This window comes from Ammodytes marinus (genome assembly GCF_949987685.1).
Source record: "Ammodytes marinus genome assembly, chromosome: 1".
NCBI classification, from domain to species: Eukaryota; Metazoa; Chordata; class Actinopteri; order Uranoscopiformes; family Ammodytidae; genus Ammodytes; species Ammodytes marinus.
This window is the reverse complement of record NC_137230.1, coordinates 368,787-393,570: the sequence shown is the minus strand read 5'-3', so window position 1 is coordinate 393,570 and position 24,784 is coordinate 368,787. Positions and strand designations below refer to the sequence as shown.

Here is a 24,784-nt window from a genome sequence, read left to right as displayed (position 1 = left end):
AACGCATGGATCTTATTGTTTCCCCCTCTGTTAGGTAAGTTTTTGATTCATTCAGTCTCATTTAGAATTGATTTATAAATTGTCATCAATTTATCAAAACTGTCACTCTCACAACAGCTGCGGGTGCCGCGGCGTTCATGATCCACAACCCCCAGAGTGGCCTGTGTCTGGAGGACTCAGCGGGAACAGATGAAGTCCTCCTGAAGAAGTGTAGCCTGGACTCAGAGTCTCAGCAGTGGATGTGGATGGATCAGGGCATGCTGATGTGTCTAGCCTCCTCCAGATGTCTGTCAGCCCTCCAGAGAGATGGTGTCCAGGCCCGGGCCTGCTGGGGGTCAGAGGTGGACGCTGCAGGGTTACTGTGGGACTGTGACAAAGACACACTCATCAGCCACAACTCATCAATGCTGCTCTCAATACATGGCCAGCGTTTGATTCTCACGCTTGTCAAAAAATACTCCAAGTGGAGGTCACTGGATGAGGGCGATATCTGCCAGGAAAAACTCAGTAAGAGGATTACAGGGAAAAAAAGAATTCCCAATTTGGTTTGGCAGGCACTGATTTAAATGTTTTTATATTTCTATATTTATTGTAGGTTTCCAGACTTCATTGAGTTAAAGAACTATGAATTCTCATGCTGGCAGTCACCCCTATCATCACTTTTTATTAGTTAAATTTGTTGGAAAACAGCTTACACAGCCAGCAGTTACAAAAAAAAAATGTTGTCCCCCTGATGAATGTAGGTCCAATATTAATAACTCACTTTTAGCTCTGAGTTTTGTCTCCAACAATTTATTAGGGAAATATCTAGCTGCTTAAAGCTGGGGTGGAGAATTTGGGGAGAAAATAGCAGTTGGGATAGAGATTTGAATTAGGGATGCACCGATCCACTATTTTTAGTTCCGATACGATTCCGATATCTGGGTTTTGGATATCGGCCGATACCGATACTGTCCGATACGATATCATAATTGTTATAAAAAATGTTGTTGGTGGTGTATGTATAGGGCTAGGAAGGCTTAAGCTATTCTAATTTAAAAGATGAAGAAATATACTAGTGGTGGGCCGTTATCGGCGTTAACGTGCTGCGTTAACGCCAGACTCTTATCGGCGATAAAAAAAATATCGCCGTTAATCTCTTATTCCACCTCCTGTTCGGCTCAGGGGAGATAATAATAGCCGGGGGCCGTTGTTGACACTTGAGGAGCCTTTATTCTCTCACACACCCGCCGCTCTCTCTCTCCATCACTTGCCCACGACACAATCGGGTATTGGAACGCAGGGTGGGTGTGTGTGGCCACCGGTCGCCACGTGACAATAAGTTTCCAAGTTTTAAACACTTCTATCTCTTCAACGTCAACGTCACCGTACCCGAATCCTAAATATCCCCATAGCAGACGCTATATTTCATCGGGGGGAAACTTTGGCTGTGTCTTGATTCAGGGGTTGCGGTCTTGAAACCGGCCTTAAAATCGGCCTTCATAGGCTATAGCCTTCATAGACCGCGAGACTGCGTCCTACCAAGTGCGTGGTCTCTGAATCAAGACACAGCCTTTGTTTTGCGCCACAGTTCGGCCGTAATGCTGCTGCACACACAGACACAGACACAGACACAGACACAGACACAGGCACACACACACACGCTGCATGACAGAGACGAGGGGCGCTACCAAAAAGACGAGAGGAGCGGTTGGAGCAGTTGGAGCGTTTAGAGACACATGCGTGCACATTTATTTACATAAAATCGCAATCGCAGTCATTTGTGCAGTTATGTAAAATGTTTCACTAAAGAAAATTACAGAAAAAGTAACGCACAGTGACTTTGATGAGTAACTTTAATCTGATTACTGGTTTGGAGATAGTAACGCGTTAGATTACTTGTTACTGAAAAAAGAGGTCCGATGCCGGTAACGCGTTACTAAGTAACATCTTGTTGAACATTATTTATTTTCATCACCAATTATCATAGTAGAACAGCTTCCTCAAGCAGTTTGTGATGCATGTTGGAAACAGGAGATGAGCCCTTGGTCTGATGCGCCACCTGGCTTGAGAAACACGTTCTCAAAGACTTACTTTGAGTCATTATTTAGGGAGCACACACATGTTATGAATGAATTCAAATGAGCCATTTTAATCTAGATTAATCTAGATTAATTCCAAAATTAATCTAGATTAATCTAGATAAAAAAAAATAATCTATGCCCACCTCTAAAATATACACAAATGCATATATGTTTATCTTAAAGGCAGACTATGCAATATTTTAATGAAAATATCAATTATAGAGTCACACAAAAGAAATCCTTCTCAATGATCACTTCTGCCCCACTAGAATATGTGGTGGTCTGTTTGTCTGCACAGTCTTCCTCTCTCTGGCTGTATTTTACATAGTAGAATTTGTCACAGTGCAGAAGCCTCTCCACTTCCTTGACTTAGGTTAGCTTTGGTTAGATCACTGGCTAACAAACTGATATGTACCTTTTGTCAAATTAGAAAGTGGTGTCCTCTCTCCCTCCACCGAACATCGGCGCATGCTCGCACGATGCTCTTTCATAGTAAATATAAAATAAAAATTAAATAATTTATTTTTTATTTTTTTATTTTTTTTATATCGGAGCTGTCAGTCCGATATCCGATACGCAGATTTCGGCCATATCGGACCCGATACCGATACTGGATCGTATCGGCCCCATCCCTAATTTGAATTCATATAGCTCAACCGCTCGACTTGTTCTCTTTGGTCCCTCCCCTATGGTCCCTCCCTGACACGCTCTACACCAACAATGTCGGTGCCAAAGTGAATGGACAGTCCCAACAGCCAATAAGAACAGAGAATCGGATTTTTTTTTAAGAATCGGAGCCTCGCTCTGATTAGTCAAAGTGTACCGCTCATGTTAATTTTGACCAATCAGAAATCACATACCCCAGATTTAATGCTCCACTATGTTCTTGAGCATGTTTAGCAGCTACCTTCTGCCTGAAACAATACCAAGAGAGTGGTGAGAGAAGACTAAATTGACAACTTAAAACATTTTTTTACTTACTTTAATAAAATATTGAAAGCAATTCCTCTCCACTTCCTTGACTTGGGTTAGCTTTGGTTAGATCACTGGCTAAAAACATTTAAGTGGAACTGTTTTGACATGAGATACATTTTACAACAACTGTGAATTGATGCCGTTAAACAAAACATTTTGGAAACATTATTTAGTATAAGTGTACCTATGCTGTGTGTTTGTTTTTCCTCCAGGATCCAGGAGAGCATCTGATGATCCAGAAGAGTTTGGGGCAACCAAGGAACAGACAGGCAAGCTGGGAGCCATGACTGAGGAACAGAGACAGTACCTCCGCTGGTACTATCGCACAGAGGACCGTAGGCTGCTTTTTTGATAATAATTTATCCACATGAAGATGTATTGGGGGTCATCCCTATTTTCCCACAACCTGATGGTCCCACAGCTCTATGTTCCTGAGATTGGCAATTAGGTTCAGGCATCACAGCTGGGTGGCTAGGGTAATGGGACAGGGAGAGGTTAGAAAAGGGGTGACACACACACACACACACACACACTATTATCCATTATATACTGTAGCTAGATTACTTAGAAATGAGGGAACATAGGGCTGTGGGAACATTGACACGCTCCCATGTATTGTGTCAAACATTGCTCTCATTAGCTCGGACTGGGTATGCTGCAGCGCTACTCCTGCAGGATCTCCGCTGGTGCTTCTATAAAAGATCATCTCACCATCTAATGCAGCTGTTAGATAGGAGGTATTTAAAAGGGGACCTTATGCTTTTCCACCTTTCTGACATATAAATGATATCACAATGTTGGATAGTTTATTTATTTATTTGTTTCAGGACAATGCACATTAATGAACATGTACAGCAGTACACGTAAAAATGCCAGATTGTTGCCCGGGGCCTTATTTCCATCTGTAGTCCATTAGGCAGGTAACATCTTCCTTTTCCAAAGTAAACACCAACACTTAATAACAAAAACCATAAATATTTAACAACAGTCTCTGTTAACCCTTTCGGCCCGGGTTTTATTTTTTTTAAATACTAGATTTTGACACCTAAATTTCAGAAGGTTTTGGATTGAAAGTGGTTTGAGATAGAGACAAAGTGTAAATGAGACAAATATTGAGAATGACAGCTCAGTTGGTAGGGCGTCCCCCCATGGGCCTTGGCCACCAGCGGACCCGGGTTCGATTCCAGCCCACGGTCGTTCTCTGCATGTCACTCCCCTCTCTGCCCCATTTCAACTCTGTCTCTACACTATCAATAAAGCATAAAAATGCCAAAAAAAATATCTTTAAAAAAAAAATAGGCTATATACTGTATATTGAGAATTACCTAAAGTTCATCTAGGGAGTACATTTTCCACTCTTATTTGCATATAATGACGTCATATGGTGGCGGCCATATGTAATTTCCATGAAATACCTGATATTTTGAAAGAGAGTTGAATTTATTTCATCAGATTAACCCCCCTCCATCCATTTGTAATGTTGTCCACATTGTTGTAAGCCAACAGTCGTAAAACTTTTTTTTTTAACCACCACCATTTTTTTTTTTTTCCTTTTTTCTTCTATTCTTCTATTCTTCATTATTATTATTATTATTATTATTATTATTATTATTATTATTATTATTATTATTATTATTATTATTATTATTATTATTATTTTCCCCTTCAGAATCAGGATCAGCGAATAGGAGACTCATCACAGGACAGGCATGGTTTGCATGCTTGGGCAGCCAGTGCCATGGAGTATCTTTGTCCACTAATTGTCATAATTGTTCGCAGACACTTGATAGGTGTAGCATGAATTTGGTCAGATAGTTAGCAAAGCCAATGAGACGCTGCACACCTTTTGCGTTGATTTGATTGGGCATGTTGGCGATGGCCCTCACCTTCTACGGTCAAGCTTCAGGCCAGCAGATGACAGGATGTGGCCATGGAACTGGACCTCAGCTACCTTGAACTGTAACTTCTTTATACCTAGACACAGCTTCACCTCACGGCAGCACTCCATCAGCGGCAGGAGCTTTATGTCGTGATCAGCTGCAGCCGCATTGTCTGAGTCACCGCAGCCTACAACCAGAATGTTGAACCCTGCTATGGGTTCTCTGCCTTTCAGCCCAGCCAGGAGCTTGTGTTGTTTCCGCTGATACACTACTGGTGCCACTGATACTCCGAATGGTAGTTCGAGCCAGCGTTTCCGCTCACTTGGGGTACAGAAGGTGGTCATGAGACTGCTCTCTTCATCCAGTTTGCATTGCAGAAACGAATCTCGGGCATCCACCAGGGTGAAGACTCTTGCCTTTAACAGTTTGTACAGGACGTCCTCCAGAGTAGGCATGATGTTATGTGAGAGCTTCAGGGCTTTGTTCAAAAACTTTGGGATCAATCTCAGTTTGTCAGGCTTTTTCACGATCACTGCACAGTCTCAGTTTGTCAGGCTTTTTCACGATCACCATGTTGCTGATCCAGTCGGTCGGTTCTGTGACGGCGGCGATGTGGCCATCGTGAATTGGGAGCCAGCCTTTTTTTCCCTTTGAAGCCCATTACATTGCAATTGGCCCCAGAGTCCAACTTCCATCGTAGTGGTTTGTTGTGAAGTCGATAACAAACCATTTATTTCCTTTGCTTGTACTGCACCTATTGACTCGTGTATGTATAAGTCCTCATCACTAGTCAGCTCTGAATTCTCTGCCACATTTTCCATACAGAGCACTTTTCCATCAGTAGGCCTTCTTTTGGTCTATTGACACTTTTACAAAGTGATTATTTGTTCCACATGATTTTCATTGTTTCCCGAATGCTGGGCAGTGATCCTTGCCCTGTGTATTTGAGTTGCCACAATACAGTACAGTACAGTACATGCATAGCCTGCGTCTGCATCTCTGGCTGAATTGCTCCATCTCACTTGGTTATGTCTGAATTGTTGCTTAGCAACCGCGTGCACTGCATCCGTGTGGGGGCTATCTCCATCGCTCTCAATCGAATGTCAGTCTGTTCCACCCAAGCCCCAACCACAGCGATTTTTACCAGCATCCAATAAGGAAGTGACACACATTGTAGTACCTTTCGGTGGCCACTGGGGGTGGTACCAAGACTGAGCAATTTTTCTTTGACTCACTTGTCTTATTAAACCTATTTACAGCCCGGTCCTTTTTTCTAGCAGGCTAGTTTGTATTCTTTTTGGAGGTTAAAATGTATTGGGGCGATCTCTTGAGTGACAGCTCTCCGCCCGTTGTCCCTCACTTTGCCTCGGAGATATACGTCAGCTCGATGTGCGTTTTGTTTTTAAAACGCTTGAGAGTAGTGGTATCTGAAAGGGCCAGTACATTCTAATAATTCAAACCTCTGCAGACATGTATCTATTTCATGTGGGAAAAAACAAGACAGGCGTTAAAGGTTTAATATTTTTACATTATCATTACATTGGTGCGTCTGTTTCTCCTCCACCACTTATGCCCGCACCTCCAGCTGGTGTTGCATTTCAGAGCAGCAACACACTTTTTTAGTTGCGATTGTTAAGTCAGACCACCTTTTCTTCACCTATGTAAAGAAATTGCAACATAAAATTGTAGCCTATATGCTATTTTATATAATTTGATCGATAACACTGATGTAACCCTAAGATACACCAATCAGCTGGAGATCGTTTGTCAACACTAACACTGTTGATCGTAGCAGTTATTTCCTTCCTAACTGCGGCCTTCTGACGTTTTTTTAATGCTCCGAAATGAAACTTTTTTAAATTTGTTCTACTTTCGCTGTTATGCTGTCAATTTCTACTTCAGAGAAGTTCCTCTTCTTTGCCGTAATGCGCATATTCATGTCGTAAAAGCTATGGATGAGGCCTCTAAACTGAGAAAATATAGGGGCGTGATATTCAAATTATGATTGTTTTCAGCCGCCGCATTTATCAACACTGATCTCTGGGGTACGCTGAGATTGTCGAGGTAAGACAGTTTGATAAATCCCACGTGATACCTGGCGTAGGGTGATATTTGCGCCAGGATCTGCACCAGTTTCCACGCAATTTTGATAAATGAGGCCCATAGAGTTTTGCTACATGTGTTGTGTCAAACATATCTAAAGTTCGCTATATTGTATTTGGTTATTTGCATTACCTTTCTCACTTGATTTTTGAAGGATAGAGTATTGTCAAGGATAATACCTAGATATTTAAAATGTGTAACCATTCATTAATTTCCTTATGTCACTAGTAGGGGAGAACGGGGTTACACGTCACAGGGGTTGGTTGTCGCATTGGTTATATCTCGACACCAGAAGGCGCAGTCTGTGAAATTTAGGTATGGAAATATCCAGAATTGGGATCAGAGGTCACCTACATAGTCCTCCTTAGAGTAAGACAGCTGAATTTGAGGTGAGAGGACTTTTTGTGTTTTTAATGTCAAATTGAAAATATTTAGCTCCTCAGTATTTTTCTTTTAGGCTTTTACACAATGGGTTTATAACATAATACTTGTTACCCTTAAAAAGTGTGAAGGGAAAGCTACAGTTTAGATTGTTGTTAGCTAGCTAACTAGTTGTTGGATGGTTGTAAGGCTTGATACTAGCTAGAAATTGCAGTTGGGGTTGGTCATCACATTTTTTGGGGGGTTGGTTGTCACATGTTATCCAAAGGCTGCAGCCAGGAAAGGAACCCAATAACGAAAGAAAATGTCAAGCTGTATCCTCACTGACACCCCAGAGAAGGAGAGAATAGAGCAGGAAAAGGCAGCTAGCATGCAAAAAAAAAGGGCAACAAAATCAAAACAACCCAGTGCATCCCAAACTAGACCAGCTGCCAAGGCTGCTGCACCCTAGTGCAGTCCGCCCCAGCTGGGGAAGAAGAAACAGAAGAGAAACAGACAGAAGGAGTCTTCATCAGATGAAGAGGATAGTTTTTGTTTGGTTTGTATGGGAACGTTCTCCAACAGCCGTTCAGGGGAGGTATGGGAGAAGTGTTGGATGTGCAACCAGTGGGCACACAAGCTCTGCTTAGTTGGAGTGAGCAGACCATGCATTTGCTATCACTGTAACTCAGATAGTGAATGTACTGTATGTAGCCTTGTTGAGTAGGCTATTTTTGTTGGACCCATTTGTTTTGTTCTTTATGTTGTTACATATGCTGGTCTTAATATGGGTTTCCTGTTCATTTATTCCTTGCTCATTTTCTGTTAAGGTGCATTAAGGTAGGCCTATTTGTCAACTTGAAAATGCAATTAAACTTTCGAATTTAGTTCTGCTTTCTTGCCTTCTTTTTAAGATTTTTCCCATTAAAATAACATTGTGAAAAACAACCCCATAGTGTGTGACAACCGACCCCTTAATTGTGTGAGTGTCTTTGATGATTAATTTCTTCTTTAATACATTAAGTTGGAAACTGAGAGGGATACACATTTCAAGCCAACAACTTAAGCTTCAATTTAATGTAGGAATGACTATTGAAAGATTTTTTACAGATGAGCAATTCACACTTGTGAAAAAAAAAGTGTGCCTACCAACCCCGTTCTCCCCTAATCCAGGGGAGGGTGAGTTTATTATTGGCCTTACATTTGCTTTTCCTAAGGAATCGCTTTGTTATGTTTTGGATTTTTGACATAGGGACATGAGTGTTAGCATCCACATCTGTACCAGATATAATTTGGATCCAGTTAATGTTTTTAATTTCCCTGTCAAATTCATCAATATCATTCTTGGGTATTCTTAATTGGCAAGATTTTGCGTTGGGCTTTAAATGGATGCGTGATTTAGCGAGCTTTCTGGCTAGGAGAGTAAGGTAATGGTCAGACAGACCTTTCAGGTTTGTTGCTAGCCTGGAAATCCAGACCTACCGCTAGGCGCTGGCAAATTAAATTTGCTGCGCCTGTTGGTCTGGACACTCTGCATTGGCAGGCCAGAGCCTTATGTATGGTGCTCTGGGGTGGATGTAACCGGATGATGACAGTGCTGTGCATCATGCACCGCCGAAGCCTTGATAGTAAACAGAGATGTCTGTGGATATGTTGTTCGGTTTTGAGACGGCTTTCACCTCGACACTTAGCGATTTGGAAGACGGCACTCAAATCTTTTATTAGCAAGTGAGAGGAATGTTCTGTTTTGCCGACAAACCACGCCAAAAGTTAAATTTAACAGTTAACCCATTGTTCACTATACGAACGGGGCTTAATATGTCACCTTGTTCATTGCTCTGATTGGTTGTAGTGCTATCCAATTGCATGCAGTGGCATTTGAAATGCACGCTGTCGGAGCCATAATGGGAGTATGGAAATAATGATATGGAAATAATAATTGACTTTTTTAAACGACTTTGTTGGTGTAGAGCGTGTCAGGGAGGGTCTATAGGGGAGGGACCAAAGAGAACAAGTGGAGCGGTTGAGGTTTTTGGATTTTAATCTCTATTCCAACTGACATTTTCTCCCCAAATCCTCCACCCCAGCTTTAATAAAGCACTTTTGTTTAAACTTCAATTCAGCGATTGCTTTGTTTTGATTTTGGATTGTGCGTCATCTACTGTGCTCCTACAGTGGCTTACAAAAAGGCCACTATACACGCGTAGGTGCCGCCCCTTGAGTTGGAAAGGTCTATTGATCGTGACCAGACCCTCTATCGTTCTAGATATGGGTCTGGATTTCCAAGCTAGTTTGTTGCTGAAAATCAGGTCAATTTGAGTTTTTGAAGATGGTGTTATTCTAGTGGGCCTTTAATTAATTGTGCAAGATCACATGTATGTGATACCCATTGCATGTCCTTATACTTGATTTGTCCTCCCAATTTACATTGATGTCACCCATTAATACTATTTCCTTAGCAAAGCTGCATTCCCTACGCCTATTTTCTAATTTGTCAAAGAAAATAGCTTTTGCTGATGGTGGTCTGTACACTCCAAAGAGAATGAAAGACATCTGTGGTGACAGGCTAACATTAAGACAGATATGTTCAAGCTCATTCCCAACAGACAATTTAACCTCATTGCATGAAATGTGGACTTTGATGTAAAACAGTAAACCCCCACCCCTCCCCCACAGCTCTATCTTTCCCAAAAGCATTATAGCCAAGAATATGTATTGCTGAGGATGGAGAGTTTTTATTTAACCAAGTCTCTGACAAACATAAAAAGTCCAAGTTAGAATCTGTTAAAAATTTGTTTTATCTGGTCACTTTTGGGAACAAGACTGTGGATATTCAAGTGATCCCCCAGCAGACCACTCGGTTTAGCATGACGGTTCCACATCACTGTTTGAAAGAGTTTGATTTTTCGCAATGTTATAATTGCTGGATTTAATCCTGCGACTTTCCGTTGCAGCCCGGCTGGCTGTGGTTGTGGCCCGGCTGGCCATGGTGACACACACATGTAAATTTGATGATATTTGGCATTAATCCTACACCACACTTTTTTTGCTGAGGATCAAATATGCTCCTAAAAACACAACAAGAAAAAAGCATGCATTTGCATAATTGTATGTCATTTTTGAGAATTGCAGGCCTATACTTAAGAAATATGAGAAATAAATGGAAAGTTTGGATCCCTATGGATACCTTGTTGTGTCTGTGTGTCATGTGAAATTAGTGTGTTTCGTTTAGTTTAGTTTTATTTATTCGTCACATACACAATTGCACAGGGCAATGCGTAGTGAAATTCTTATGTACCAGTCCTGCTGTAATTCAACTATATAAAGTGCAAGTTTATAATAATGAATGGGTGGTGGGCTAAGTGATATTATCAGTCTGGTTTAACAGTCTGATGGCCTGGGGAAAGAAACTCCTCCTCATCCTCTTTGTGTTGGCCCTCAGCAGACGGTAGCGTTTCCCTCAAGGCAGCAGGGTAAACAGGCTGTTGTTGAGGTGGCTGACAACACTGGTGATCTTTTTGGCTCTTTTTCTGCATCGTGTGAATGTACTACAGATTGGGGAGGCTGGTCCTGATGGTTCTCTCAGCTGAGCAGACCACCCTCCTTAGAGCCAACTGATCCTGCTTGGTGGCGCTCCCCATCAGGATGCTCTCTATGGTGCAGGTGTAGAAGTTCCTGAGCACACTGGCCCTCATGTATCAAACTTGCGTAGAAACTGGTGCAGATTCTGGTGCAAATATCTCCCTACGCCAGGTATCGCGTGGGATTTATCAAACAGTCGTATCTCGCCAATCTCGGCGTACGCCAGGCCATTATTGATAAATGTGGCGGCTGAAAACAATCGTTATTTGAATATCACGCCCCTATATTTTCTCAGTTTAGAGGCCTCGTCCAGATGTTTTACGACATGGATATGCGCATTACGGCAAAGAAGAGGAACTTCTCTGAAGTAGAAATTGACAGAATAACAGCGAAAGTAGAAAAAAAATTGTTTCATTTCGGAGCATTACAAGCGGCATCAAAGAACGACAGAAGGCAGCAGTTTGGGAGGAAATAACTGCTGCGGTCAACAGCGTTGGTGTTGACAACAAACGATCTCCTGCTGAGGATTTTGCATTTGAGGTTTACATCAATCGCTCAAATGCTATAAAACAGCATATACAACTAGAAATGCAATTCCTTGAAGAAATTGCGGTGTGAATGCTGACGCTGCTGAAGCTAATGCTGAAGAAGCTGACGGTTCACTGCTGAATGTTGATGAAGAACGAAGGATGAATATATCTGAATGAACAGAATGGTTGAAAAATAGAATGTTTGAGAAATGTGGAATATTTGGAAGTTTGAATGGACTTTCTAGCTGAAATTAGGAATGAATTATGACCTTGAACTATGACCTCCAAAATGTAATCAGTTCATCTTTGAGTCAGAATCAACATTTGTGCAAAATTTGAAGAAAAACCGTGGAAGCGTTCATGAGATAATGCAGTCACAAAAGGCAATGTCACAGTGACCTTGAAATTTGACCTTTGACCTCTAAACTCTCATACTCAACATCTGTGCAAATTTTTAAGAAAATCCGGTGAAGTCTAAAATGTTGTGTTGGAACGGGGATTCGAACCCCCAACCCTGTGTTCAGCTCAATCAGGATACTACCATGCAATGTCCTGAAGGGGCTGAACATGTAAAATGTGGAATGAAGTTTATCGGATGAAAAATTACTGAGTTAACGCAATTAGAATTTTCTCCACCCGCTTTGAATGGGGCTGTGGTGTCATTTTGGGACACCAAAATTTCAAATAAATATACATATTTTCGGGGTTCTAGAGCACATTTCAGAGGAAGTAATTTCAAACTCCTGAAAAAGTTGAACATTTATTTATTTTTTTATTTTATTTTATTTAACCTTTATTTCACCAGGAAGGTCCCATTGAGTTACAGTAACTCTTCTCACAGGGAGTCCTGGCCAAGACAGGCAGCAGAAAAGAAGTTGCAGAATTTGCACAAGGCCACACACACACACAAACAAAGTACACCACAATTGACACTATAATGCTAAAATTACACTTCATAACAGGCTATATAAAAACAAGCTAATACATACAGCTAAAAAAACCAAATTAAAAATAAATAAAAGGCATCAGGTTAAAAACAGTTGCAGTGTTCTTTTAGAGCTGATTGTAACATGTTTTTAAAGGTACTGAGTGGTGGGAGTGATTCCAGCTTTAGAGTGGCTTGAAGTTCATTCCAGACCTTTGGTGCATATGATGAGAAAGCTGTTGTACCCAGTTGTGTTCTTGTTAATGGTGTGGTTAATAACATATATTCTGATGACCTTGTTTTGTAAACACTGTTATGGAAGGAAAGCAAATTTGAAATGTAAAGGGGTAGTTTACCCATTAGTGCTTTCGCAATAAAAATCAGTGCATGTAGTTTCCTTCTAAGGGAGAGGGAGGGCCATTGTACAGCCTCATACAGAATGCAGTGGTGAGTTCTAGCTGGGGCATCTGTGATGAAGCGCAGGGCTGAATGGTAAATTACATCTAGTTTGTTTAATAGCGATGAGGCAGAATGCATATAAATGAGGTCACCATAATCTAATACTGATAAGAAAGTGCTCTGTACTAACCTTTTCCTTGCTAAATGAGGAAAACACTTTTTCATGCGAAAAAAGGCTTGGGCCGGCTCTGATGTTAGTGGCAGGGCAGCAGTAGAGCAGCTCCAAGCGTGGCTTTGTGTTTGGAAGAAGAGATGTTAGTGGCTTGGAACAGCAATGTGTAGAAGTTCATCAAAAAGAAAGAGATGGTGTGTGCATGTCTGTGTGTGAGAGAGAGAGAGACTGGTCAGACACAATGTAGGCCAGTAAATAACCATAATAGTATTGTATATGTAGTCAATGCAATGGGCTTGTAAGAGGCCAAAGTATAAAAACTACCCAATATGTAATAAAAATGTTAATTAAACCAATAGCTATAATGTGGAAACCCTGGTCGATAATGTAACAAATTGCTGAGCATAATATAATAACATTTTGCCTATAATGTTACAACGTATAACATTTTGGTTCACCCTTTTACGTTATGAAGCAAGCAGAGTAATTTTCTCTTTATAGTGTGAGCATTTGATTACATTATACAATGAGTCAATTTATGGGTAACGGGGGTAATTGTTCATTGGAAAGTGTAGTAAACTATGCATGCATCAATAGCTTTTACTGTGATTCAGGGCTCAAAGTGCATTGACATTTTTAAAATGCATGGCAACTACTATTTGTTAGTTGAAAATAATAATAACAACCCCCAGCTTCTTCTGAAACTGAAAATTGTGAAACTGAAACTTGCTCGATCAACTCATGGCACCAATTAATTAAGTATAAGGGTGTACATAGGCTCCATTACTCACGTGTCAAATTACATTCCTTCTATCCCTCCTCATCACCACTTTGCATTAGCGCAAATACTCTGATGGAACCCTGGCTCATATGTTTTGGTTCTGTCCCAGACTCCACAATTTCTGGTTAGGCGTGTCCTGTTTTTTCTCAGATGTCTATGGCCAAATCCTCCATCCCAACCCAGAAACAGCCATTCTAGGCTGGTCACAACAAATAGAGACTTTAAGTAATTGGAAAGCTCTGTCCATCCAGTATGGGATGATGATCGTGAAAACAATTATTCTTAAGGTTTGGAACAAAGAGATAGCCCTGTTTTGACATCTTGCTCATAGAGTTATACAGTACTTTATACATGGAGAAAATTCAATATGAGATTTCAGGGAAAGCGAAGAAGTGTAATCAAATATGGCAGCATTTCCTTGACCATATCACAGTACTGAACAATACATGTCCTAACCCTAACCTACTTGACACCTCAACCACCTTTTATTTTCAGTTTGACATTTGCCATGGAAACCTGTATAGTAGATTACGCCATTTTTGTTGTTTATTTTATTTTATCTTTTATTTTTGTATTCCTTTTTTCAGTGTTTTTTATGTGTGGATCTGTTCATAAAAACATATATAAATAAAGTATTTAAAAATTCAACAAGTGGTTGTAGACGATTTTCTGTAATACTTTGGAAAAACTCGGTAGAATGGATAATAGTCTGTCATTTGGAAATAAGGATGGATAATCTGCTAAGAAGAGGAATTACTTTAGCCCATTTTAATTGATCAGGAAATACACCAGTCATCAGTGAAAGACTCAAAATGTGTAGGAGAGTAATACATGGAAGGCCTTTTTTAAGCATGGAAGATTTCAGTTAATCATGTTTCAACAGCACCTGACCCGGCGATGTCAATCAATTATTGCTAAACCTGGTATAAACATTATGATATCAGCTTTACGTTTACCTGAGTGTTGTCTTCCTGTTGCAGCAACCACATGGAAGTTTGTGCTGCTCGGACTGGCCTTTGTCTGCCTTCTTGTAGGCTTTCTGCTGCTGGGAATGGGAGCCATGTCCAACAAGTATAACCTTATACATAACACTTTGAGGGAAATTAAGATATTTTACATGTTAAAGAGTGCTAAGTTTCTTTTCTTTTTTTTCAGGAACAGAAAGAAAATTGCAAAGTACAAGGCAGCAGCTTCTATGGCTCAAAAGAGTCAAGATGAGGAGCTTCAGGTCATTTCCCCGCTTGAAGATGGCAACAGCAAACCTTTATCGTCGCCTGACAGCCTGCTGCAGGGACATAAAGCCTCCTCATTCAATGGGGAGGCCAGCCAGCTCAAAGCAGGAGACATAGTGGTCACCTGGAAGGATGGCAACACCTCAGAGGAGGACAGACAGGAGGAAGGACCAGCTTCTGAGCTGGAGGCTGATGAGGCAGTGAAGGGGGAGTGAAGACTTATGGGTAACACTTTACAATAAAGGTACATTCATTTACAGTTAATGCTTACTTAATGCTTTATTAGACATCACAAAGCATTAACTAACCATACATAACTACTTAGTAAATGCTTAGTAAGCATTAGTTAACTAAACATAGCCAATGCTTAACAAAGCATTAACTAACTGTTAATAACTTAGCATTAAAAGATTAATTAGCATTAACTACCCTTTAACTAACCATAAATAGCATTAACAAGCATTCACTAACATGTAATGTACCCTTATTGTAAAGTGTTACAGAGTTGTACTGTATATCTTCTTTAAAATAGAAAAGCTGTTCAATTGTGCAGAATGCAGACATGAGTCACATTAATTGTTTCATCTGACTATTCCTTTTATCTGTCACGTTTCATTACATACTATACGAGCAATTGTCAAATGAGAAGATGTTTTGCTTGTTGTTATTTATACAAGAAGATTAAAATAGTCCATGTTTATGGTTACTGATAATTAACTTTTTTTTATGATTTATGTTTTTATTTTAGTTTTCAACATACACAAAATAAACAGGATGCAAAAACAAACAAAACAACTCGATGGCATGTAACTAGACAACCTTATTATAGCAGTGGCCAATGAGAATATACATGAAAAAGCTATACAAGAAGCAAAGGAAGAAACATACAAATACGGTTGTATTAAAGGTGAAGTAAGCGATTTATTTATGTTAATATAAGTGTTAAATCGCTCTTTATTCATACAGTGATCACTTACATAGTGTGCGCGTTTCATAAAGCCGATCTCTCTGTCATCTGCTTTGCATGTAATCGGCAAATAAACTTTTCGGGGATCCCGAAACTGATATCCAATCACAAGAGAGAATGTTTATGTGCCTACAATGGCGGAGCAGGTAAAAATCCTTCCCAATGTCTGTTTTGATGGTTTTTATCATGTTTTATCACACTTACTTATCTGAGATGATGCTAGATAACTGCATGAAGACCGCAGTGCATTAATGTGATGACGTAGGGACGAGGGAGAGGACTGCAAACTGCAGGAAGTTAGCTAAACTGACCATTCCGCTTACTAAACCTTTAAGAAAACAGTAATACAAAATAAAAATAAAACAACAAAAAACAACAAGACAAACAGTGATGGTCATGTCAAATCAAATTAAAAGCACTCAAAAAGCACAGCACAAGAAAGGCAGCAATACAAATTTAGAAACACGTTGACGCTCTAAGGGGCACTTTACACGGTGAAAACGTGACTGTTTTCCCGTTTTTGGTTTAAAAAAAACCCGTTCAGACACAATTTATCTGACATCTTCACTCGTACATATGTTTTCAGAGGAAACGGGACGAAATCGCTGTAGTAGCAGTGTAGCAGCCATGCCAAGCCAATAGTCAGCGGTGACACAGCCTAGTAGATAGCTCTTCCGGTACAATTTGATGCATACAACCTTACTGTAACCGAAAAGTAATTCCATTAACATTCATAAAGCGGTTGGTGTAAGCTTGGGGTTACAAGTATTGTAAATTAAAAGCTTTCTGTCCTCTTATTGCACTGCATTGAACTCGTGAAAACAGAAGACTAGCTGATAGTGAAGGGGCTTTGTGAGCGGCTACTTTCCTGTTAGGCGTACTTCAAAATAAAAGTCGACTCACGTTTGTCCAGTGAAATGCTGTTAATGTTTAGCCAGTGAAATGCTTTTACTGTGAAGCCGTAGCCTAATGCTCCTTTTGTTGAACAGTAACTTAAAGCGACACTTACCCTTGTCGCATTTTTACACTTTTTTTGGATTAGGTTAAAATGGTATTTATAAGGTAATTGATTGGCCGACAGATCTGTCTGTTTGCCGTCTGCTTCTGTATGGCGCAGTCGGCGTGCGTCATCAAGGCGCGTCCTCAACTAGAGGGTTGTTTTGATTCCACGGCAGACAGCGGTAGCGAGTAGCGACTGACGATGGCAGACCAAAGTGAGTCACGGCGTACTGACAAAGCGGCTCCGAAGGGAAAAAACACAAGTTTAGCAGCAAAGGCCAACAGAAAAAAAAGAGCTCGATGCTGCAAGAGCAAAAACTAGGATCAACATCGGCTCTGCTTTTGAGCAATGGAGGCAACTGATGAAGCTGCAGCCCGAGCTAAAAACGGATGAAATGGTCGCGGAGTTTCTGCTGAAAAGGTATTTTTATTTTGCATAACCTAACCTACAACATCATATAACCTTACGATTGACTATTTGTTGCAGACACTGACCGGAATCACGTTTAGCATAATGCTAACGGACCTACCGTTAGCTCCAGCTAATTAGGCAGTTTGGTCGGGAAATAAAGAAATTTTCTCCACTTATAGTCTTCCTCACCGTTTTACACAGTCCCAGTGTGCTTTAAATAGTTTTGGCTCATTACACACACATTCATACACCGAAGGCAGCAGTTAGCAGGGTGCTAACTGTCCATGTGTGTAATAACATAGTAGGCTAAGTGATATCATATCCGTGTTTGTCGCTGTTTCCATGTTCAGTACAATGTACAGTTTATCATAATTTAACTTTCTGCTGTTACAACCCGCCAACTCACGTTGATATTTGTGTGTGCATGTTCATGTTTGTGTTTTAGTTATGGAAAAACAACGTAGGCGCCAGTAAAACGTGGTTTCAAGAGGCTTCCTCTGCCACCATTGTCCACCATTGCCGAATCTTTTTCAGAACGGTAAGCCTTGTTTGTTAATGTTATCGTTTGCCCATCAACGTGGATCACACATGCTTTTGTGTTTTGCGATGATGACGTGAACAAGTAAATTGTTAAAAGTGACGTTATTGGGGTGAAATCAAACCTAAAGCTTATACTAAACAGTTTCCCTACCCCCATCAGAACATGATAAATGTAACTGATGTTTCCAGAACAATATAAATCATCTCTACTCATGTGCTGTGTGGTAACAACAGCAACTTATCTAATGTTGTGAAAAATGCCCATTATTTATTTCTGTAGAGAGGAGGATTTCTCTGTTCATGGAGTGGAGGGTTTGGACAGCTGTTCTGCTGAGACCTAAGTTACTGCTATGTAAAGATGGATTACTGTATTTGTTTTCAAAAAATATTTTAGAAATGTCATATTTGTTAGTTATCATTCTAAAGCAAAATTATTCTGTTTTTCAATTTCTAGGCCGGCCTCCAAAACGGCTGCTCACTGTTACTTGTCTGGAAGAAGGATATCTACAACCACTTTTGGTTCTGCTTGCAAGGCAGAAAATACAGTGGAGGATTTCTGGGTATGTTTTTCACTGTAATGTGCATTGTCTATGTATTCAAATTATACATTATAACAATTATATATTAATTTTTAATTGCCTATTCAGGACATGTGGACAGGATTGCTACACCATGTCACCGGAGAACACCAGTGGGGACTTGGCGGCTGTTACCATGGCCCATTGGAGGAAAAAAGCAACAAGGAGCTTATTCCTAAGGGAAGCACTGCACACCGCAAAATCACAGAACTGATCATGGATGAGAGGTGGTCAAAGACAATTCCGAAGTTTAGGTAATGAGTCAGCCTTCAATATTTCAATATAGTTTTTGTTTAGATGTGTTGTACTAGTAACATTTATTATTGTACAGTACATACAATAATGGCCTTCTACAGAATGTCAAGAAATGCAGCTCTTGTGTACTTTGGGATAATAGATTGCCATTTAGTAATAATCATTTTTGTTGAAGTTATGTAACCAATCATATATTTAATTTTTCCTCCCTCTCTGATGCCAGGTCCACTGGTGCCCTGGAGTGTTTTCATGCACACATTCTGATGTACACATCAAACGAAACTCCTTCGTACCACCTGTGTATGCGGCCCGAACTTTTAGCTGCCCTCGACTACAATGAACATCGCAGGCAGATGGCAAATACAGGTATGTTGATGTTTAAAACACAAAAATTCATAATTCTGACTCCCCCGTGAAGAGATAATCAGTAGATTTTGTGTGTAATTGGTTGCTGGTCCAAAAAATCATAGCAAAGCAAAAACCTTTACAGCAGTCACTTATAAGTGTGGCATTTGCAATAAATAAGATTACACAGCTGTGCAATTGTATTTTTGTAAGGTATAACCCATAGTAGTGAGTGTTGTCAGATTTTTAGCTTTTCCACATTGAAGGGGCCCACCAACCTACTGGTCATGCCGAAGTACTGTGTCTGTATGGTGGTGGGGGAGTAACCCAGGAGGAACATGTGGAGTATTAAATTTTCATTTTACAGCTCTTCATGCTGCACTCTAAAAAGTTGGTTGACCACTGACAGGGCCTACCACCTCATGTCATAATGACATTTTTTTCCCCACTGAGCTTGACATGGTTGTTGAGGGTACAATGAGTTTAAGTCTGAAGTCTGTTTGAACATTTATTATTTGAGGAATTCAAAATACACTCTTTATATACTATATTGTTCCTTGATAGTCTATATATATTTTGTTTATTCTCCTTAATAATATCAACTTACCACATTTTTATTTGTTAGTAACTGTATGTTTTGTGTCCTCTGTCAGCTACCACAAGATGTTCAAGATAAAAGACCTCCGGTGTGTCATCCTACGCTGCAAGTTAGACCAGTTGGCGGCAGGGAAGGGCACGCCTCGGAAAAGAACGATGAGACCAGATGACCCCCGACGACTTGGGACTTTCAGTGGTGTCCCTGCACCATTAACGGAACAAATATTGGAGACTCAATGCAGCAGAGGTCGTGGTGAGTCGACATGTGATTGTGACACCTACTGTTTTTTGTAATAACATCTCTCATTGGAGAAGGAGCATAACTTCTCCTTATACAGTGCCTTGCAAAAGTATTAATACCCCTTGGAATTTTCCACATTTTGTCACATTAAAACCACACACGTACATTTATTTTATTGGGATTTCATGTGATAGACCAACACACAGTGGTGCATCATTGTGAAGTGGAATGAAAATGAAATATGGTTTTAATTTTTTTTTTTTTAAATAAAAAACTGAAAAGTGTGGCGTGCATAAGTATTCAGCCCCCCTGAGTCAATACGTTGTAGAACCACCTATCGCTGCAATAACAGCTGCAAGTCTATTGGGGTATGTCTCCGCCAGCTTTGCCCATCTAGAGACTGATATTTTTGCCCATTCTTCTTTGCAAAATAGCTCAAGCTTCAGATTCAGCATCAGATTGGATGGAGAGCATCTGTCAACAGCAATTTTCAAGTCTTTCCAGATATTCTCAATTGTATTGACGTCTGGACTTTGACTGGGCCATTCTAACACATGACTATGCTTTGATTTGAACCATTCCATAGTAGATCTGGTTGTATGTTTAGGGTATTTAACCTTCTGGAAGGTGAACCTCCACCCCAGTCTCAAGTCTTTTGCAGACTCTAACAGGTTTTTCTGCCCTGTATTTGGCTCCATCCTTCTTCCCATCAACTCTGACCAGCTTCTCTATCCCTGCTGAAGAACAGGACCCCAACAGCATGATGCTGCCACCACCATGTTTCATGGTGGGGATGGTGTGTTCAGGGTGATGTGCAGTGTTAGTTTTCTGCCACACATTGCACTTTGCGTTAAGGCCAAAAACTTCAAGTTTGGTCTCATCTGACCAGAACACCTTCCTCCAACACTTGCCACAAGCCACGTGGGGGACACAGCATATTCAGATGAGACCAAACTTGAAGTTTTTGGCCTGAATGCAAAATGCAATGTGTGGCGGAAACTAACACAGCACATCACTCTATACACACCATCCTCACCGTGTAACATGGAGGTGGCAGCATCATGCTATGGGGATGCTTTTCTTCAGCAGGGAAGAGGGAAGCTGTTTAGAGTTGGGAAGATGGATGGAGCCAAATACAGGACAGACAACCTGTTAGTCTGCCAAAGGCTGAAGACTGGGGTGGAGGTTCACCTTCCAGAGGGACAACTAGCCTAAACATACAGCCAGATCTACTATGGAATGGTTTAAATCAAAGCATAGTCTTGTGTTAGAATGGTCCAGTCAAAGTCCAGACCTCAATACAATTGAGAATCTCTGGAAAGACTTGAAAATTGCTGTTGACAGACGCTCTCAATCCAATCTGATGCTAAATCTGAAGCTCAAGCTATTATTTAAAGAAGAATGGGCAAAAATGTCAGTCTGTAGATGGGCAAAGCTGGTAGAGACATACCCCAAATAGATTTGCAGCTGTAATTGCAGCGATAGGTGGTTCTACAAAGCATTGACTCAGGGGGGTGAATACTTATGCATGCCACACTTTTCAGTTTTTTATTTCTAAAAAAAATTTAAAACCATATTTCATTTTCATTCCACTTCACAATGATGCACCACTGTGTGTTGGTCTATCACATGACATCCCAATAAAATAAATGTACGTGTGTGGTTTTAATGTGACAAAATGTGGAAAATTCCAAGGGGTATGAATACTTTTGCAAGGCACTGTATGTAACCTGTTAGATTATAAGTGTCCATAAACGCATTATCGGTAGAAGATAAAGTTAAATCTTTTTAGCTGGCTAGTAACCTGACTTTGCAATTTTGTCCAATGTTACATTTTGATTTTTATTACTCTCTGTCAAGGTGAACCACTCCCGCAAAAGTAGAAGACAACCTGCACCAACCAGGGCTTGTCCTGGCATCAAACCTGCCGTCTTGTCTGGAAGGATAACTGGAGAACTCTGGATCTAAAGCAATATTTTCAAAGTTTTGCCTTATGTCATTGGTTTCCATAATGTACAATATTTGTTTTTGGGATCACTGAATTCCCTCGGTAACATAAGAAAACATTAAAACATTAAAATCAAATTGATTCTGAAGTTCATACAGAATATGTGGAAAAATTAAACTAAGGGGCATTCTGTAAGCATTCAGTTGAAATTCAAAGAATACACTTCCTGTGCTGGCATCAAGGGAAAATAAATATTATAATATTAAGATTTTCTGCACATCAGATGTAATGGTGGGAACGAAGCGCAGGAGCAGCAATAAGTCGTGTGTGATTTTCTGCATAGTGTAACCAAAGCATAAGAAAAACATATGATGTAAGTAAAGAAAATGGCAGTTTGACATTTTTAAACTGTAGAAATTTCAAAGATGTAAATCAACACAACAGAGTAAACACATGTATTTTTAATTTAAAAATATGGGTCAATAACTATGACAAATATACAGTAATAAGACAGTACTATGTACATAATTCACAGGGCAGGGTACACTGTTGGCCTGATGTATTTGGGTTTTTTTTTGCGTTGTGGAAAACCACGGCCCCTGCCTTTCATTCCCCTGCCATGGCTTCCTCTGCCTCCACTTTCAATCTTTGCTTTCTTCCTCCTACTTGAGGTGCCTTCGCCTGGAGAATCATCATCATCTCCCTTCAAGGCTGTAGTCAGGATCTACTACACTGTCGTCCTAGAAGCACCAACATGTAAAAACAAAGACAGAAAATGTTTTACTTTATAAGAATATCAGGGTGAAGAGAGAGACATAGGAACACTTTCTGAAAATACATGTTTTGCATATATTTATTTTTTTACTATAAATCATAGCTCTGTGAAATTATGCTGATGAAGCTAACATTCTAGATCAAAAGCATAGCAAAATGTGTTTCAAATGGCTCTGCCAAGTTTGAATATTATGTAGCCTAGTGAGGCAGAGCAAAATCACAAGAATTCATGTTATTCGCTGTATTTACACAGAACACACTGTATTTATAGCTTTGTATTATTTGGCTGCTGGTTATATAGGTTTTTGTCATACGGGAATAATAGTGGTAGTGTTGGATTCATCTGGGGCTTAGCTTTATAAGGTGAATAGAGCATCAGAGCACTAGAAATGGTGTAGACTGGGTTGAGTTTCTGACGCTATTCAGATTTTGATATTTGATAATAACATGCTTGGTGTTGGAGTTGTGTTTGGTCTGTGTGAAAATGATTTATATGTGCTTGTAGAGGAGTTTCTTCTGTTTAATTTGATGTGCAGTATGACTTTTTCTACATAATTAGGGCAGTGTGTTATTACTCTTGTTGTGGAGAACTCCCCAGGGTCCCACATGTTGGACCAAAATGTCTATTTATTATAAAGTTCAAGCTTTCGACATTGAAGCTGTTGAGTATTATGGACGAATATGTGATAAAACTGTTCCATTCGTACATTTAGACAAAGTGGTTCATTGTTTTATTTTGAATTTTGGATTGTTTGTATTTGGTTTCCGGGGAGTTTGAAGTGATGTGGGTTTTATTGTGAAAAACAAAGGAAGTGTTGATGTTTTTTTGAAAGTTAGAACAGTAACTTGGTATGTTCACGAAGCAGGAGAGAGGGGGCGATACAGAGAGATTTTCATGTGCTGGTTGAATAGGCTCCTCCCTTCTGACAGGAGAGACCTCCTCTTGTATTAAAAGCTGAGGAGGAACGGAAGATAGTCAGTTGAGCGATCAACTCGGTAACTTTTGATGAGAGGAACTCACCAAGCACTTTTTCTCTCTCTCTCTCTCTGTCTCTGAACACAGATGACTTGGTAAAATTCTAAAACTTTTAGGTGGGGATTATTAGAATAGAGGTCTGAATAGAATGGTGATTGGAATTAACGGAGATTGGGGAAAGCCCATTTACTGACTGGTGTCGTTAACAATCTTCCTTACGTCCTTATCATTTTTACAGACCTAGAGGGATGCATTTTATATAGGGCTAGAGCGCAAGTTTAAAATCGGAGTGCATGCATTAACTCTGGTCTTGGGCTTTAACAAATTGTGAAAAATACCAAGTTAACATCTATTAGGGGAAATGTTTAAATACTCCTTTTGATGAGTTAATAGGCAAATAATCTTGTTTCTATCTTTTCTGTATTCTAATATATGATGTACTCTTAATATCATGTGAATAAATAAAAACCAGTAAAACGTTCCTCTTGTCTGAGTTACCAATTAGTTTAGACAGTGTTACCGGACCTAGATAGAGAGTTTTCCACGGAAGAACGGGAAGCGCCCCCTTGGACATAACGTAAGTTGGTACTCATGCTACGGCCTACACACTGACAACATTATTGAACACAACCTCATAACAAATACCTTTTTTATCAAAGAAAGATAATTGTTTTTAATGGCTTCCCAGGTTTAACGCTGGTAGTTGAATGCTGAAAATAGTATATCTGTTCTATTTTATAGGAGGTGGAATTAATAAACATCGGGTACATAAAAATACAGTAAATAACTTGTGAAAGATATCCTTTGCCTAAAATAGGGGAGTGATCATCAGGAGCAAATAGAAAGTGTTACATTTCACACCTAAACGAGATTCCTGAAATAGACGAATACGTTTAGAAGAATTGAAACGCTGAACACAGTGGGTTTAAGTAGGACACTTTTATTTATCTAAGAGAATCCCAAGGCAGTCTGGTAGTTAAGATCCCGCGCGCTCACCTCCTGGAGCCCGGGTGAGACGCTCAGCAGAAGCCGTGAGAGTAGGGGAGCTCTTTGATGGTAATAAGGGTTGTAGTTAAAGCATTGGGTTACAGGTTAGTTAATGCAGGTTTAATAGGACATAACTAATAAACTTAGATACTAGCTTTTCATT

At 40.0% G+C, this 24,784-nt stretch overlaps 1 protein-coding gene across 2 annotated transcripts; it reads left to right on the top strand.

Moving 5' to 3' along the window:
• Window positions 1-17,160: 17,160 nt before the first annotated feature.
• Window positions 17,161-22,596, top strand: LOC307249103 (uncharacterized protein). 2 transcript variants are annotated; one of them, XM_080025734.1, is made up of 8 exons: window positions 17,161-17,389; window positions 17,826-17,918; window positions 18,201-18,272; window positions 18,375-18,480; window positions 18,568-18,752; window positions 18,977-19,119; window positions 19,752-19,948; window positions 21,797-22,596. In XM_080025734.1, coding segments are annotated over exons 3-7 (459 nt in total). In that variant the 5' UTR covers window positions 17,161-17,389; window positions 17,826-17,918; window positions 18,201-18,270; the 3' UTR covers window positions 19,775-19,948; window positions 21,797-22,596. The 2 variants fall into 2 exon arrangements, 1 of the variants encoding a protein (XP_079881860.1); XR_013844827.1 differs by lacking the exon at window positions 18,201-18,272.
• The last annotated feature ends 2,188 nt before the right edge of the window (window positions 22,597-24,784 follow it).

What these genes read in the sequence shown, in the direction of transcription:
- LOC307249103 (XM_080025734.1), top strand. An exon ending in ATACAGTGGAGGATTTCTGG is followed by an intron (nt 18,481 to 18,567) that starts GTATGTTTTTCA and finishes TTGCCTATTCAG; the next exon opens with GACATGTGGACAGGATTGCT. An exon ending in AAGACAATTCCGAAGTTTAG is followed by an intron (nt 18,753 to 18,976) that starts GTAATGAGTCAG and finishes CTCTGATGCCAG; the next exon opens with GTCCACTGGTGCCCTGGAGT.